This window comes from Typha angustifolia, chromosome 5 (genome assembly GCF_048772165.1).
Source record: "Typha angustifolia cultivar Huaian chromosome 5, ASM4877216v1, whole genome shotgun sequence".
NCBI lineage: Eukaryota > Viridiplantae > Streptophyta > Magnoliopsida > Poales > Typhaceae > Typha > Typha angustifolia.
The window spans coordinates 8,099,764-8,114,340 of NC_133243.1; the positions used below are offsets into that span (position 1 = coordinate 8,099,764).

The 14,577-nt window shown below is 40.0% G+C and overlaps 2 protein-coding genes across 3 annotated transcripts; one reads left to right on the forward strand and one right to left on the reverse strand.

The window, feature by feature from the left end:
• The first annotated feature begins 2,628 nt into the window (after window positions 1–2,628).
• LOC140760582 (TORTIFOLIA1-like protein 3) lies at window positions 2,629–6,851 on the forward strand. 2 transcript variants are annotated; one of them, XM_073097599.1, is made up of 5 exons: window positions 2,629–3,732; window positions 3,827–3,953; window positions 4,349–4,914; window positions 5,536–5,966; window positions 6,337–6,851. In XM_073097599.1, the coding sequence occupies exons 1-5, from the start codon at window positions 2,920–2,922 to the stop codon at window positions 6,344–6,346; spliced, it is 1,947 nt and encodes a 648-aa protein (XP_072953700.1). In that variant the 5' UTR covers window positions 2,629–2,919; the 3' UTR covers window positions 6,347–6,851. The 2 variants fall into 2 exon arrangements, with proteins under 2 accessions (XP_072953700.1, XP_072953699.1); XM_073097598.1 differs by having other exon boundaries at window positions 2,636–3,732; window positions 5,515–5,966.
• Window positions 6,852–7,862: 1,011 nt separating this feature from the next.
• On the reverse strand, window positions 7,863–13,844 carry LOC140759983 (alpha-mannosidase 2). Its single transcript, XM_073096732.1, has 4 exons — window positions 13,195–13,844; window positions 12,962–13,111; window positions 12,434–12,466; window positions 7,863–10,995 (listed from the first exon to the last, which is right to left on the reverse strand). Exons 1-4 carry the CDS (start codon window positions 13,774–13,776, stop codon window positions 8,254–8,256), a joined length of 3,507 nt encoding a protein of 1,168 aa, XP_072952833.1. The 5' UTR covers window positions 13,777–13,844; the 3' UTR covers window positions 7,863–8,253.
• Window positions 13,845–14,577: the final 733 nt, after the last annotated feature.

The window sequence follows — 14,577 nt, forward strand, 5'->3', positions numbered from 1 at the left end:
CTCCTAGCTAGCGTTTGATCTCTCTTAATCATGCTTAGTCTCGTGTTTTAGTACAGACAAAGTATCGTTGGTGGTTTTGGGGCCATGATGCACATGGCCTCATAAACATGAAACCATGATTAATTGCAGTCACCCCATGTGGGGATTATTGAAGCCTTTTGAAGCCTAACATAATCTAATCCATTGGATTATGCCATTGGATTATGCTCCCTAGGGGCCGGACCACATGACATGAGGCATCAACAGACTTAATCACTCTTTTTCCATACATGTCACAGTACAAGATACTTGACAGTCCAACTTCAACTAAAGCTTGATGTACACCTGGTAACTTGGTCCTATTCTACCATGATGATATAAAAGGTAGCTTAAAAAAATAATAATGTATAATAAGGATTGATACGTCACGTCTTATTCACTTTAATACTATGTTAATTCACTAACTAATTTAGGCCGTTAAAAGGTTTGAGGTATTTATGTTGTGGTTGGACTTTTGCGAGATTGGAATTTTAAGGGTACATGCCCATGAGGATGCATGCATAGGATATGGCGATGAATTAAAGGAGACTAGGGAGGGGTTATGATATGGGTCACCATGCCCTATAGCTAGATATATATATGTGGTGGGGAAGAACATATACTTGAATTACAAACTAAAAATTGGAGAATGTCTTGTGGCGTAAAAGCCAACAAAAAAAAGACCATGCAAGTCACATGCATTCACGTCGCACTACTAGGCAGCAGCACATGCGATCGCAGAGGGGGATAGATAACTGGATGGATAAACATCGGAATAAAACCGATTTGGATAAGATGAGAGATTTTCTTCTCAGTTACGTGGCTGCCATCGGATAAAATGCTTACATGCGAATTTTATACTTTTACTGTGTCCTTTCTAGTTACAGTTGATTCTAATCATCTATCTGTGGAGTTTTCTGCAAGTATAACGACTTGTCAATTGTTTGTATTTGTTGATTCCTAGATCTGAAAGTAGTAGCAAGTGGGCTCTGCGATTTAATTCCTTTCTGTCTATTTCTATGTTTATAAGAAATTAATAAGCTATTTATTTATTCTGAATTTTAATTTTATCATTTATTAATTATATGATAATGATGTATATTAATTATATGCTCGTTATATAGTAGTTATCACGTGGCAAAACTTTTCGTTACAATAATGAAATCAAATATATATATATATATATATATATATATATATATATATATAAAGGTTTCCTTCCCCCTTTTTCTTTCCTCCAGAAGGATTAGAGGACCCACTCTTAATTTGTCGCAGCAAAAGTTGCAAGTTGCAACCCCTGAATCAACTCCAGCTTATACTTTGAAGCCATTTCTTGTTGAACTTTAGCGTCAAAGCTCAATTTTACAGTGTAAATGTATACATGAAATGTACGTCAAAATGTAAAAGTTACTTTGAAAGAAGAAAGATGTGTACCAATTAATTTTGACAAAATTCTTGAGCATAAAGTTGTCAGTTCAACTCTGTTGTTATATATATACTTTTTACCTGGGAATCTATACATTTATTTACGGAGAGAATCCAACCTACAGCAGAAACTTTTCCACAATGTCTTGGCCTATTCAAGAAACCATAGATGGTAGTAATACTGGCCCTTGTTTCCAAACAGGTAATGAGACTAGTCGACATAGTTGTTTGAGTTGAGGGCTAGCTTTTTTGTCTAAAAAGCAGCTCACATGGGTCATGGCTTCGTGTCCTTTGCTCACCCAGCAATACACTAGAAAATGACATTCTATCCATCTACAGAGGCAGACTGCAGCCAAGATATGACTATATATCCATAGACAAGAGAGGTAAAGGCCCTCTGAATGTAGTCACTTTATTGTTCATTATAAAAGAATGGGAGTAGTATAAAGGATTAAATTTATTATCAGAGAAAGGCAATTACAATGTCGTAGGACTTCTTGGCATTTGTGTGTGAGATTTATATTATGTTTGACAGACAGGTGCATTGGTTCGAGTCTCTTTTACTTGTTGGAGTAGTAGTAGTAGCAGTAAGAGTAGGAGTAGGAGTAGGAGATCAACAAACTCCACCGTCCCGTGAACCGGAGGTTGTAGCTTTCACTACACGGGCAGCTCACCATCCGTAGCGGTAGCCGCGTCTTACTCTCACATGCTAACAGATGTTGATATATATATATATATATATATGATGTGCCGTTAACTCCGGCGTCTCTAAATTACAAAACCCACATCGTAAATTTCTGATTCAACCCTTGCATTTTTTTTTAATATCCAAATTAACCCTTGATTCGTTAAATTTTTTTTAAAAATTTTAAGGAATGAAAAAGATAAAAGTGAAGATGTTTTATTTTTTTTGTTAACAACGTAAAGAGAGTTAAAATATTATTAAGAAAATAAGGGGTCTGATTTTAATTAACTCTAGCCATTGTTCAGAGTGAATAGAGGTTCAAATATCTTGGTAACTCTGTGCCAAAATAAACGCATCGATTATCTTCGAAGCTAAAATCATCTGTCACATAACATGCGTGGCATGTGCATTTATGCCAAATACAACGCATATACCTGCAACATTAATGTTATTTATCCAAGAAGATACAAAGAGCATAGAATTCCACAGCCCACCATTTGAATCTTTGTCACTCATTAGCCCAGTCATATATAGTTTGATAGATGGATGGAAAAAAAGGGAGAAGCCTAAAGATAGCGTAAGAGTGGGAAAAAGGAAGAAGAGCTCATCTATCGGTCTGGGTCTCGGTCCCTCCCCATCTCTCATATTCTCTTCTCAACCGCCACCTACTAATAAGTAATACTAGCCTTCATTCCTCTCAGTAGTTAACCCACCACTTTCCACTTAGATGCTTCTCCTTCCCTTCTTCTCGTTTCCATTGGAGTAGACAAAGAAGAGAATCCATTTCCGATATGGGCGGAGGCGGCGCTGGGGCCGGGGCTGGCGAGCCGATGAAGCAGCGGGTGAACCGCTGCTTGAATAAGTTGTCTGATCGCGATACGGAGGCAATGGCGGCGAATGAGCTCGAATCCATCGCCCGGTCATTGACCCCCGACGCGCTGCCGCCGTTCTTGTCGGCGATCTCTGACACACGACCAACGGATAAGACCCCGCTACGCCGCCAGTCTCTTCGGCTTATCTCTCTGATCTCGAATTCCCACCCCGCAGCCGCCATCGCGCCGCATCTCCCGCGCATGCTCTCCGCGGCCCTCCGCCGGCTCCGGGATCCGGACTCGTCCGTCCGCGCCGCCTGCGTCGACGCCGTGCGCTCCATCGCTGCCGCCGCACCAGCCGGGGCCGTCGCAGGGGTGCTTCTCCGCCCTCTCACCGACGCGCTCCTCCACGAGCAGGACCAGAATGCACAGATCTCCGCTGCTCTCTGCCTCGCCGCGGCAGTCGATGCCACCGGTGCCTATCCTGACCTCGCCCACCACCTCCAGAAGCTCCTCCCTCGACTCGTGAAGCTTGTCCGGAGCAATGCGTTCAAGGCAAAGGCCCCGTTGATCTCACTCCTCGGTAGCGTCGCCGCTGCCGGCGGCGCCGCCGCGCCGGCACTCGTCGGGGTCCTTGTTCCTTGCCTAGTTGAGTTCCTCGCCAGCGAGGATTGGGCGGCGAGGAAGGCCGCAGCAGAGGCGCTCGCGGTCATCGCGGTCTCCGAAAAGGATCTATTGGTTGGGTTCAAGTCTTCTTGCATCTCCTCTTTTGAATCTAGGAGATTTGACAAGGTATTTTGTTTGTTTTTTTTTTTTTCTGTTTAGATCTGATTCTTAGATCTTGCTTTGGAACGAGTGATTCTGAGATCTGATTTCGGCAATGCAGGTAAAGATCGTGAGAGATTCCATGAATCGAATGCTTGATGTGTGGAAAGAGATTCCTTCTTCTGTCGATAGTGCGTCAAATGCCACTCCAGTGTCAAAAAAATTGCAACCTAATTCTTCCCCCCGAGGTGATGAATTGGTTCTCTATCAGTTCCTTTCTTTTCCTTGCTCCCTCTTTTTGTTGGTAGAGCATTGCTGGATCACCTGCTTGTCTGACCATGAGATTTGCAGTAAATTTGGTTCTACTTGGTATCTATACATTCTATTCTAAATTTTTTGAAGCTTAGTAAGTTTAATCACTAAATCTAGATCCATAATGTTACTGCAAACTTGCGGTGCAATTTGATATATCAAATTCTTTCTTTTTCTCTCCTAGATGCATTTGGTGTGAGCCAACATTGGCAGTCTCTTCTGTTTGTCCTTAGGTTCCAGTTTTCGTCTTTGAAACCTTCATGAACACAGTTTAATTATGTTATGGATGCGAAATTTTGACTTCCTCCACTTGTAATTTTTGATGTTACAGAAAATGGAAGCGATGAGCGACATCCGACTGCTTCATTAAGCCCCAGTTCAGTTCGATCTACTTCTCCTTTTATTGCAAAGAAAAGTAGATTCTCATCAAGCAGATCTCCTCCACCCGATGCCTCACCCATCATCACAGCCAGGAAAAATGCTCCTTCTATTAGGAATAAGAAGTTGTCACCTCCTTTATCTCGCAAGGCAGACCGGGCGAAAGCATCTGACTGGAAGGTTGAAATTTCTGTTGCAAATACTCCGGCTAAAGTTGTGAATGAGAGCAAGCTTCAGAAAGAGCAAGGGTGTGTGGAGAGCAATGTTAGATCCAGGTTAGAAGCAAGACGGATGCTGTTTGAGAAGAACTGTGAGGAGAAAGGAAGTATGCTGGTTGGGCTGAAGTCAGGGGCAAGAGTGGTTCCATGTCAGGAGAATGAAATCTTGGAATCAACCGCAGAAGCAGATGATATATCCAATGAACTTAATGCAGGTCATAAAGATGGAGACTTGTCGCTGATTAGGATGCAGTTAGTTCAGATTGAGAACCAACAGTCCAGTTTATTAGATCTTCTCCAGGTAACATCTTTTGACATGTTAATCAATTCAGAATAGCTTTTATAGTTGCATTGCAAATTTGAGCTATAAATAATTTCTGTATGTTATTGATTATTGCATGAATTACATTATGTTGCATTTGTAATGTGAACTTATTGTTAATAGCATGTTGACGATAGCAGCTTTTGGCATCCAAAGTGGGTTTATGAGATTTTGATGTGTGCCAAATAATATTGGGATTAACATCTTGAAACTTTCATAATTAAATTCCACTATTAGTTACTTTGTACTAGCCATCCCAATCTTAGAATACCGTTTTGTCAAGGTGATATAGGTATTCATAACGAGGGCCAGAGTGTCTAGCAGAGATGGGGTCTTTACTTATAAGTCATGTTTGTGTTGTTGAAGTTTCCCATTTTGTTGCAAAATATACCACTTAAGCCTAGGATTAAGAATAAAATTTTGTATCTATCACATGGTGACACAGATATGAACACAAGGAACACTTATATTGATCATGACCTGCATTGTTATCTTTCCTCTGTTCATTGTGACTGTTAGAGCACCTGTGCTATAAATTTATCCAGTGGATTCATGTTTCTATTTTTGGTTTCTTATCAGAGATTTATTGGGAACTCACAGAATGGCATACATTCTCTGGAGACACGAGTGCATGGCTTAGAGATGGCACTGGATGAGATTTCCCGCGACATAGCTGTCCCTTCAGGAAGGATGCTGAACAATGATCCTGAAGTAAATACATGCTGCAGATTGCCTGGAACGGAATTCCTTAGCGGGAAATTCTGGAGAAGACATGAAGGAAGATACTCTTCTAGGTTCTCCATTTCTGATATACAAAATCTACATGAGGAGGGCAGGACTCTATATAAGTGGGATAAGCAGAGGTTTGGACTTCAGGGCGGAGTTGTTGTCAACCCATTAGCTGAGATTAATCCTCAATCAAGAGCAACAGCAGAGATTACTCCGCAGAGAATGAAGAGTGGAAGTCATGATACAGGAAATATATATGCTCAAGATGGCAGGAAGCAGGATTTGGCTCCTCAAATGATCAGGTATACTATCAGTTTCCTTTCCTTTTTGCGCTGTGATCTATGTTCCCCTCTTTCTCAGAATTGTGCTAGAAGTTAATGTCAGGGTCTGTAGCAAAGCAAAGGAAATTTGCAGAAGAAAATTAGAAAACTAACTACTACTAGTGCATTGTAAAACTAACCACTAGTATATGGTGTCACCACTAGTAGAGTTTACTTAAAAAATACATCGCGGAGTCCATCCAAGTCAAGTTTTCACCATAATTCTTTTGCCTAGCTCATTTTAGGGAATGATTTGGGCCTAATTTGCACTAAATCTCTGTTGCTTTCCCTAAAAAGTCTCCTTTTCTCCATTCATTAATTGCTTACGTAAAATTTTCTTCATTTATTTCAGAACTGCATAGAGAGGTCCAGGGTGTTACATAAACAATTTGGCTTAGAAGGTGAGAAATCATAGCAGGGTGTTTCAGTCGCTGGATCGGATTTCTTTTCCCCTCGGCACCAAAAGCATGAGACGTGAAGCCCTTCAATGGGAATCAACTTCCATACTCTGATATTCTCGTATGAAGCAAGGATTTGTGTTGCAGGATGCTGTATTTAGTACAAGTTGATTACCAAACCAGGTTATGAATTATTGTGCAAGCATATCATCATCACCATCGCCATCACCATCACCGCAACCTGGTTGTCGCATACGAATGATCATATTACGTTGTCCACGGGCTTCCTCAGAAGGCAGTGTTATTACGTAGTTTTGTACATATTGTATAAGGTAGTGGGATTGCTTCTCTGAATGTGGTAATTGAAAACGTGTCTTTTACAAGTTTACGGATAATGTTTTAGATTATTTTCTTTCCGAGATTGGAAATAAATGAGAATGGATCGCATATTCGCATGGCATACGCCATACCTCTCCATTCTGCGTGTTATAGCAACATCATGAGCAGAGAGCCAGAAATCTGTAATCTAATTTATAATATATATATATATATATATGTATTAAAAAGGAGTAAATATAGTTAAAGCTTTCTCGACTAATAAAATTATGAGTTTCCAATTACATGGTGTAGTTAATATTAAAATATATTTATTTGGAAACAAAAAAGAATATGGAACAACTTTTTGGTGTAAGAAATATTATAAATTTTATAAATAGACCCTGAGGTGTTACACTGTTACGTTGACCAACCACTCTTATATGCGGAATCCGGTATTAGACCTCGCCCTCGCCCAATCTGACTGACTTCAATTTGAAAACAAATGATTTAACCTAAGCTTTACCTTCATAGAGCCAACCCGAATTTATTTTTAATCGGTTCCTGTCACATCACTAGCAACATTAGACCTCTTATTAATTCTTTAGACAATGCTCTGATCTATATAAATTTGTAAGATGGACCACCAAAGAGTTGTCTTTAAAACTTGTAAGATGGGCCAACCGAATAATGCCATTACTATCTTGTTAAACTTGCAAAAAAGAATATCAAATTGCAAACCTTCATATCAGAAAAAGGAAGAATAGAAACTACACCAAACTGCTTACTATGACCTGCTAACTCCTTCTCATCGAGAAGCTGTGACCATGAACACCAAAAAGACAGCCACAAAAATAAAAGTAACTATCAAGAACCATACACCAGTACACCAGTAAGATTCCCCCCAAGAGTACTCTAAAACCTTGCGTGCCTGAGAATCTATAACAATGCAGCTCCTTCAGAATTCAATTTATGTCCAGACTCCTGTTAGATGAAAAGGCATAACAACAGTCTTCCACTTACCAAGGTCGAATTATAACGCAAGGATTCATCAATATCTTACGAGCTGCAAATAGTGGAAGGTTTAGTACTTTAGTATGAACTAGTGAATACAATATATGCTAATCTGATCTCTGGTTGGCGTAACATCTTGAGCGGTGACATCTTGTAGAATAGCTGAGCAACATTCAAGCAAATCCAAATAATAGAGTAAGCAACAAGATTGATGTAGACCTGAGTAACTCATGTTGTAGGAGTTATTATTCATTTTCATGGTGCCCTGCAAATGATTTCATACCTGGCCTCAACCAGATGAGATGCCACTTTAAGATAAGTACTTCTACAATGCTTCTTAAGCTAGCTAACCCTACCAGTAGTCTTCAGCAAAATTTCATTATCTTTACAACATCATTCCCCATGCTTGTGCTTTGTCCCCAGGAGGTAACAGATCACATAGGGCATAGCAAGTGGCATCAGCTTCTAAAACAATAGTCATCAGATGCCATTGGATTAACAACCATTATCAAGGCAAAGATGCAAAAGTTGTACACTATAATTTACGGCTGCGACTGCAGGTCAAGTTTGTAGGCCTGTATTTCCATTGGCGAGATAAGTACGTTTCCCTCTTGAGCTACATCACCCAACTGCTCAATATAACCCAACATTTCTGTATCATCATGTAAGAGATTTAATGAAGTAGCCTTTACATTCAAAACACCTAAATCCTTGAACATGTAAAAGAGATTCACAGGCTCATCCACGGTAGTCGAACACTGCAAGCCACGCAATTTACAGTATGACGCATCCCATCCCCTCCTCTGCAATAGAATAACAAATCTGGAACCTAGAGCTTGAACCTGAGGAAACTTTATTGGTTGGGGGACTTTGAAATTCACAATATGTAAATCACAGGGTAAAGACAAAGCTAATGGAGAAAACGAATTTCTATGCAGCTTGAAGGATTTTTTTGATGGCTCTTTGCTTACGAATGCATGCATCGGATAGTTCAGGTGGGCACCTACAAGGTGAGACAGAAGAGATGGTTGGCTGTTCAGGTCTGTACGAGCATTCGGCAATACAGAGACATTAGACTCCCTGAGGATGTGGAATAGGACATTCATAGGCCGGTTATCCATCACCCCTTGACCAAGACCACGGCCATCATCATTAACCAAACGCCGATCTAACATAATCTCCAGCCAACCATTTTTCAGGCTTGCAGCCCCTAATGATTGCCTGGAGTGAACAGAAAGCCGGTTACCTAATGAATCCTGCAAGAAAGCAAGTGAAGGCATGGGGTAGTAGTTTCCCTGCAAAGGTATCTTATCGTATGTCTGTCTCCGACTCATCTGAAAGCCATTTAGATCAGAATAAAAAACTCTCTCATTGTCAATATCTGTCTTGAATCTAACAATAAGTTCCCTGTCATTGAATTCATGGCCAAGAAGTTCAACATGGTATTCCTTCTCAACTAGTTTTTCCTGTATGGTGTTTTCCCCATTATAAATTCGTGTGCTGTGAGAAACTGGCCTTTTCTCCCACATTGTCTTTGGAAGGGAGTAAGATTCTTTCACCAATGTACCTTCACAGATAATAAACTGTCCTCCCTTTTCAACTATTGGTTGTGCTTCTCCATTTGGTTTGAATAAGTAAGCCCCACTACCAAAGCTTCGATACATGCCTATCTCTTCACCAATAACAGTTTGCTTGCCATCCCTATGGCTTATTTTCTGCAGGAGACCATGATTAATATCAAACGTGAGCGTGTAAAGAGAATTACGGATCTCTGCCTGGTCACCGTCCAGTTTCGAACAAAGATATGCTGGAGGGCAGGAGAATGGTTCTGAATCTGTCAACACTTTTAATGCAGCAGGTATAGCTTTTCCACAGCTAGTATGTCCATGGGCAACATAGTAAGTTTCCAGACCCATGGGAGGAACAGAAGCTCTCCAATAGAGACGATGCCGCCCAGTAGAAATTTGTCCTATGTTACCATGCTGCCACTCAGGGGAAATTTGACTCTTTACACATGTTCCATTTGAGTTTAGAACTGCTATGTCAGGTGTAGTAACGACAACCATAACAATCTCATCCCTTGTTTGCTCCAACGGATTAAAGAAGACAACAGAATGTGAGTATCCTTCACGAATATCAAGAACTCTATGCATAGGTTGCACATCATACTTTGATCTTGTCTGCTCTGGCTCAAAATGTGACAGCAAGGTAGGATCTGATTTATCATGGAAATCCCCTAAAAGAACTTCAACTGCCCTAGACATAAATATCTGCAAGTCCTGCAAAGAAGTATGCATTCGAGTCCCATAATCTTCGACAACATGATCCTTTGCAGTACCAGTTACCCCATCATGATGCTGGAAAAGAGCTAGATTCCTCCTTGCAGCTGTCAGCTTGTAAGAGAAACTGATGGGAAGTTTAGCACATTGAGATTTCTGACAATATCCCAGAACTAAGGCAGTCATCATCTCAGAAGCACGGAGTGTCTGTTCTAGTATACGATCAACCGCTTTAAAGAATGGCCTAGAAACATAGTAACCACTCCAGTAATCTTGATTTCTATCAGCATACGTGAAGAAATCACCAGAAAGGGATGGGAAACCTCCTAGTTCTCCAGATCCCAACTCACCAGGCCGGGAGTAGTTTATTCTTTCTGCTTCCTCCCGAAGAGTGCTGAAGTAATCTTCCAGAGTGCCAAACTTGACCTCTGCATTCAGAGCAGGACTAGAGTTTATATAATCAAAAAGCATCTGATAGTTTCGAAACTGGACTTCTGCTTCATCCATGCTGACATAACGGAAGTCATCCCCTAGAGGAATAAGAAGTGTGTTTGTTCTATACAATGTTGACTTTTTCCTATATTGGTCCAAAAGTTTTGTTGCTCTCTCCTGTACATTGTTTGGATTTGTTTCAACTGGGTCATATCTCCACGGGCAGGCTTCATAACTAAATCCACGCATCCGAGCAAAGTCAAACTGACAACAAATAGCCGGTTCTGGTCCACAGGTGTGTGGAATATCATAAGAATAAAATGGCATCATGTGAACAAAAATATCAGTTGTTTCATCTGCATCCCAGCTCTGCCTCCAAATGTACTCCAAATTCTTATTCAAAGCAAGCTCCTTTTTCAGTTCGTAGTGAGTCCTTTGGATTAGCATGTTATGGAAACCCATACGCCGCAGCAGATATGCCATGGTAGCTGAATAACCAAAGGGATCTATTGACCAAGAATTTCTTGGCATAACTCCAATGGTATCATTTAGCCACATGTTTCCCTCCATTATCTGAATGAAATATTTATGGGGTTAATAGCATTAGTCTCCAGCAAATTAGTAATAACTAACAAGAGTCAAGCATTATAAAGGATTAAATCAATATCGCAGAATAACTTCTAATATTACAGTAGTTCTGTGCTGATGCAGCAAAATATATGTAAAAGAATGGTCAATGCTGCATGACATCACTATAATGGAAGTGCAAAGGCATTGCTTTTGGAAAAGGAACCTCTTTCATCTTCAAGCTAGTATTGTAGATTATTAATGCCCATGTGTGGATATATAGTGTCCAAAGATTGAAGTGTGTAATTTGTTGTATTCAATTCTCAAGAAGCCAAGGCTATAACTCCCTAAAAACTTCAAACTTTTAAACATAATAATACTTATTCAAATACAAAATCTTATCCCACTTGAATGAATACTTGTCAAGGTTTAAAGCCATTGCCTCGCTATGTTATGCTGGGAACTTAAATAAGTTTTCCTTCTATCAACTTCACTAACTGCAGCCCTTTTCGTGGAATCTAGCCAAATATTTGGTCATAGAAAAGAGTTAAGCATGTGAACTAACATCAACAAAAGCACTGGAGAAGATAAACAAGTACCATTTACCAGGACACCTGGAGCTACCATTTTCACAATTAAGTATCAAAAGAGATAGAAATTGCTTTTTTGGAACTTAATAATGTTAATATGTTCAGATTAATTGTGCATATATCATTTAATCTTTTATCAGAACATTAAATTTGACAGACCAAGTGTTCATGAGATTTGACCTTTAGGATACCAAACTCATATTGCATTTTGGAAGACCATGATTCAGCTTCTTGCAACAGAAAAAGTTTTCATCTGATATGTAGAAATGCTCTTTAATAATGAAAACTGAAATTGACAAAATGTTGGCAACATATGTTATGACAACCATAAATTTAACCCTACAAGTTATTTTCTCTAACTTTCCAAACTTTTATTACAATTCCAAAATTTTGAGTTCCGAGAGGAAAATTACACCATGTAATATGCATCACATTTTGTAGATACATTTAGAGGCTAAATCATATACCGACATATGCAACTAACTATAATGACTAATTTTCTGAATATCCAGGTAGCACATCATGCCAACATTGGAATAGAACTCCTTCAGTTAGATAATGACATCATGGAAAATAGACTTGATCTTTAGAAAAAAAATCAACTTTATCTAGAACTTTGGTTGACTAAATTAAATTCAATAAATGTTGTATACTAACAGGGCAGTAGAGAATCTATTATAAGGCCCTTACAGCTGTGAATAACCAAACATGAGGTTAGAATTCTTTGTCTAAATAAAGAAGAAGTATTGATGAAAGCAAAGTGAAATCACATACTATGAAAGAAATTATAGGATTGCATTTAAATGTAACTGAGTAAGTAATTAGTAAACCATGATAATTTGAGATGGCTTTACCTGCTCTATGATGGCAAAATAATGTGAATTGGCCTGCATAAAGGTAAGAGACAATGATTAAACAAATTATCTAAATAAATTTTAGTCCTATTAGTAAATAGTAATAGTCAATTCATATTGTCAGTTAATCAATCTAATAAAGCTTCTGTTGAAATGACTAATGTGTAGCCGTTAGTGATATAAAACACAGTGGAAAGAAATCACTATACTCAACCAAGTCTTTCCCCAGCAATATAGAAGTCGATCATAGCAAATTTATATACGCATAAATTAACTAAAAGAGGAGAAATTGAGCAAGAGGAGAAATTGAGCAAGCATCCAAAGATAATTACAGGAAGTAGTACCGTTTCATGATTTGTGTTCCAGCTGAAGTTAATGTAAGATAATTCGAAGGGTTCTAAATTATTGATAACTTCCATGTTCATAAGAAGAAAGATGGCTTAGTAATTACATATACATATTTTGAAGCTAACACATCTCCTCTCCAACTAATAATATAAGACCAATTTTGGTATGGATTTAGCTTACCTCGTCATTCATCACCCAACCTCCTCCCACAATCTCCAACTGCCCATTCTTGACCAACTTTGTGAAGCTCTCCCTTTTCTGATCCGATGCATCCCTCCACCATCTCTCCAAATAAGACATCTCCTCCCAAATAAACTTGCGACGGCCATCCTAAATAAGCAAAAGCTCAAAAACACCTCAGATCGCAAGAATTACTCGATCTAACACATCAAACATGTCAAAATCTTCCTCACCTTCGAGAGCGAGTCCACGATCGTATCAAGTATCCGCCGCGACTGCCGATTGTAGTATTCCTCGACGGTGAGCTTCCATCCAGGGTCATTATGGGAGTGCGGCACCACGAAGACCTTAAGTTTCTCGGAGTCCCACTCGTCTCTCTTGTACGCCACCTCCCATCCTTGCTTCCACGCGCCGCCATCCACGTCCAAAAACCGGATCCGGTCGTACAAATCCTTGGTGGTGATGTCGACGGCGGATGAGCCGATCCCGCCGGACTTCTCCACGGCGCCATTAGATGAGGATGCGCCGCCGCCGGACGAGGGGAGGGGACGGCGGATGGCCGGGCGGCGGATGAGGCGGGGTTTGGGAGGCGCCGAGGAGAGGGGGTTGGGGATGCCGTAACGGATGACGACGGCGAGAAAGAAAAGGAGGGAGATGGAAAGGCCGATGGCGAAGAAGGCGGAGGAAGGCGTGAAGGGGAACTGGCTCCGGCGGCGGGAGACGGCAGCGGAGGAGGGTTTACGGAGGGGTTTAGGCTTGGCAGCAGCTGTGGTGGGGAGTACGCCGCCGCGGCGGCCGCCGGAGAAGAGCGGCATGTAGTTTTTTTGGGGAAAGGATGTCGTCTCCACTGGAGCTGCAGATCCCGTATAGTGTGGAGCGGACCTGGCGGTTTACTAATGGCAGCAACTATGGATCTGGATCTAATAGTACGGGTCGGATCGAATTTTTTGCCCCAACCATTACGAGCCAGACTAATACAGAAGTATAGTCGTGCACACTAATGTTGTTTATTTTCTTCCAGTTTATTCATTTATAGATATTGTTTAATATGTTCGTTATTTAGTATCACTTTGCGGTTAGATTGCTTGAAACATAATAATTTATTCATCAGAATCATTTTATTACAATTAATTAAAAATTAAAATAATTTAAGTAAGGAAAAAAAGTTTAATAAGTATAGTTGTGTAGTTCTGACTAACCGATGATCGTGCTGTCTAAATCTGCGCTTATCACAAAATTAAATACAATAAAAGAGGCTTTTATTTGCACAATTTTGAGAGATCACTCAAATGTAGTATGGCTTGAGTCTGATTTAACTATCTTGGTCGATTTTTTAAAGGATAGTCAACAACCTCTACTGTCTAATGCTTCTATTATTGATGATATTAAAATCTTTTAATAATTATAAAATTATTCATACATCTCGTTAAACAAAAATCTCGTATATATATATTCACATCCGTGTACATATAGTGAAACACAACTAGAGTGAAAAGTGGCATAAGGGGATCCTTACAATTGAACCAAAACAGACGAAGAAGGAGCATCGACGAATTAGGGCAAAGCTAAGGTTCCTAAGAGTGAGGGCGACACAAGAGACGACGATAGTGGCAAGG

Coding starts and splice junctions, on each gene's coding strand:
- LOC140760582 (XM_073097598.1), top strand. CDS start 2,920: ATGGGCGGAGGCGGCGCTGGGGCCGGGGCTGGCGAGCCGATGAAGCAG. Junction 3,733..3,826: donor AATCTAGGAGATTTGACAAG/GTATTTTGTTTG, acceptor TCGGCAATGCAG/GTAAAGATCGTGAGAGATTC. Junction 3,954..4,348: donor ACCTAATTCTTCCCCCCGAG/GTGATGAATTGG, acceptor TTGATGTTACAG/AAAATGGAAGCGATGAGCGA.
- LOC140759983 (XM_073096732.1), bottom strand. CDS start 13,776: ATGCCGCTCTTCTCCGGCGGCCGCCGCGGCGGCGTACTCCCCACCACA. Junction 12,467..12,961: donor GTTGGGTGATGAATGACGAG/GTAAGCTAAATC, acceptor ACCTTTATGCAG/GCCAATTCACATTATTTTGC. Junction 10,996..12,433: donor ATTTTGCCATCATAGAGCAG/GTAAAGCCATCT, acceptor TATTTCATTCAG/ATAATGGAGGGAAACATGTG.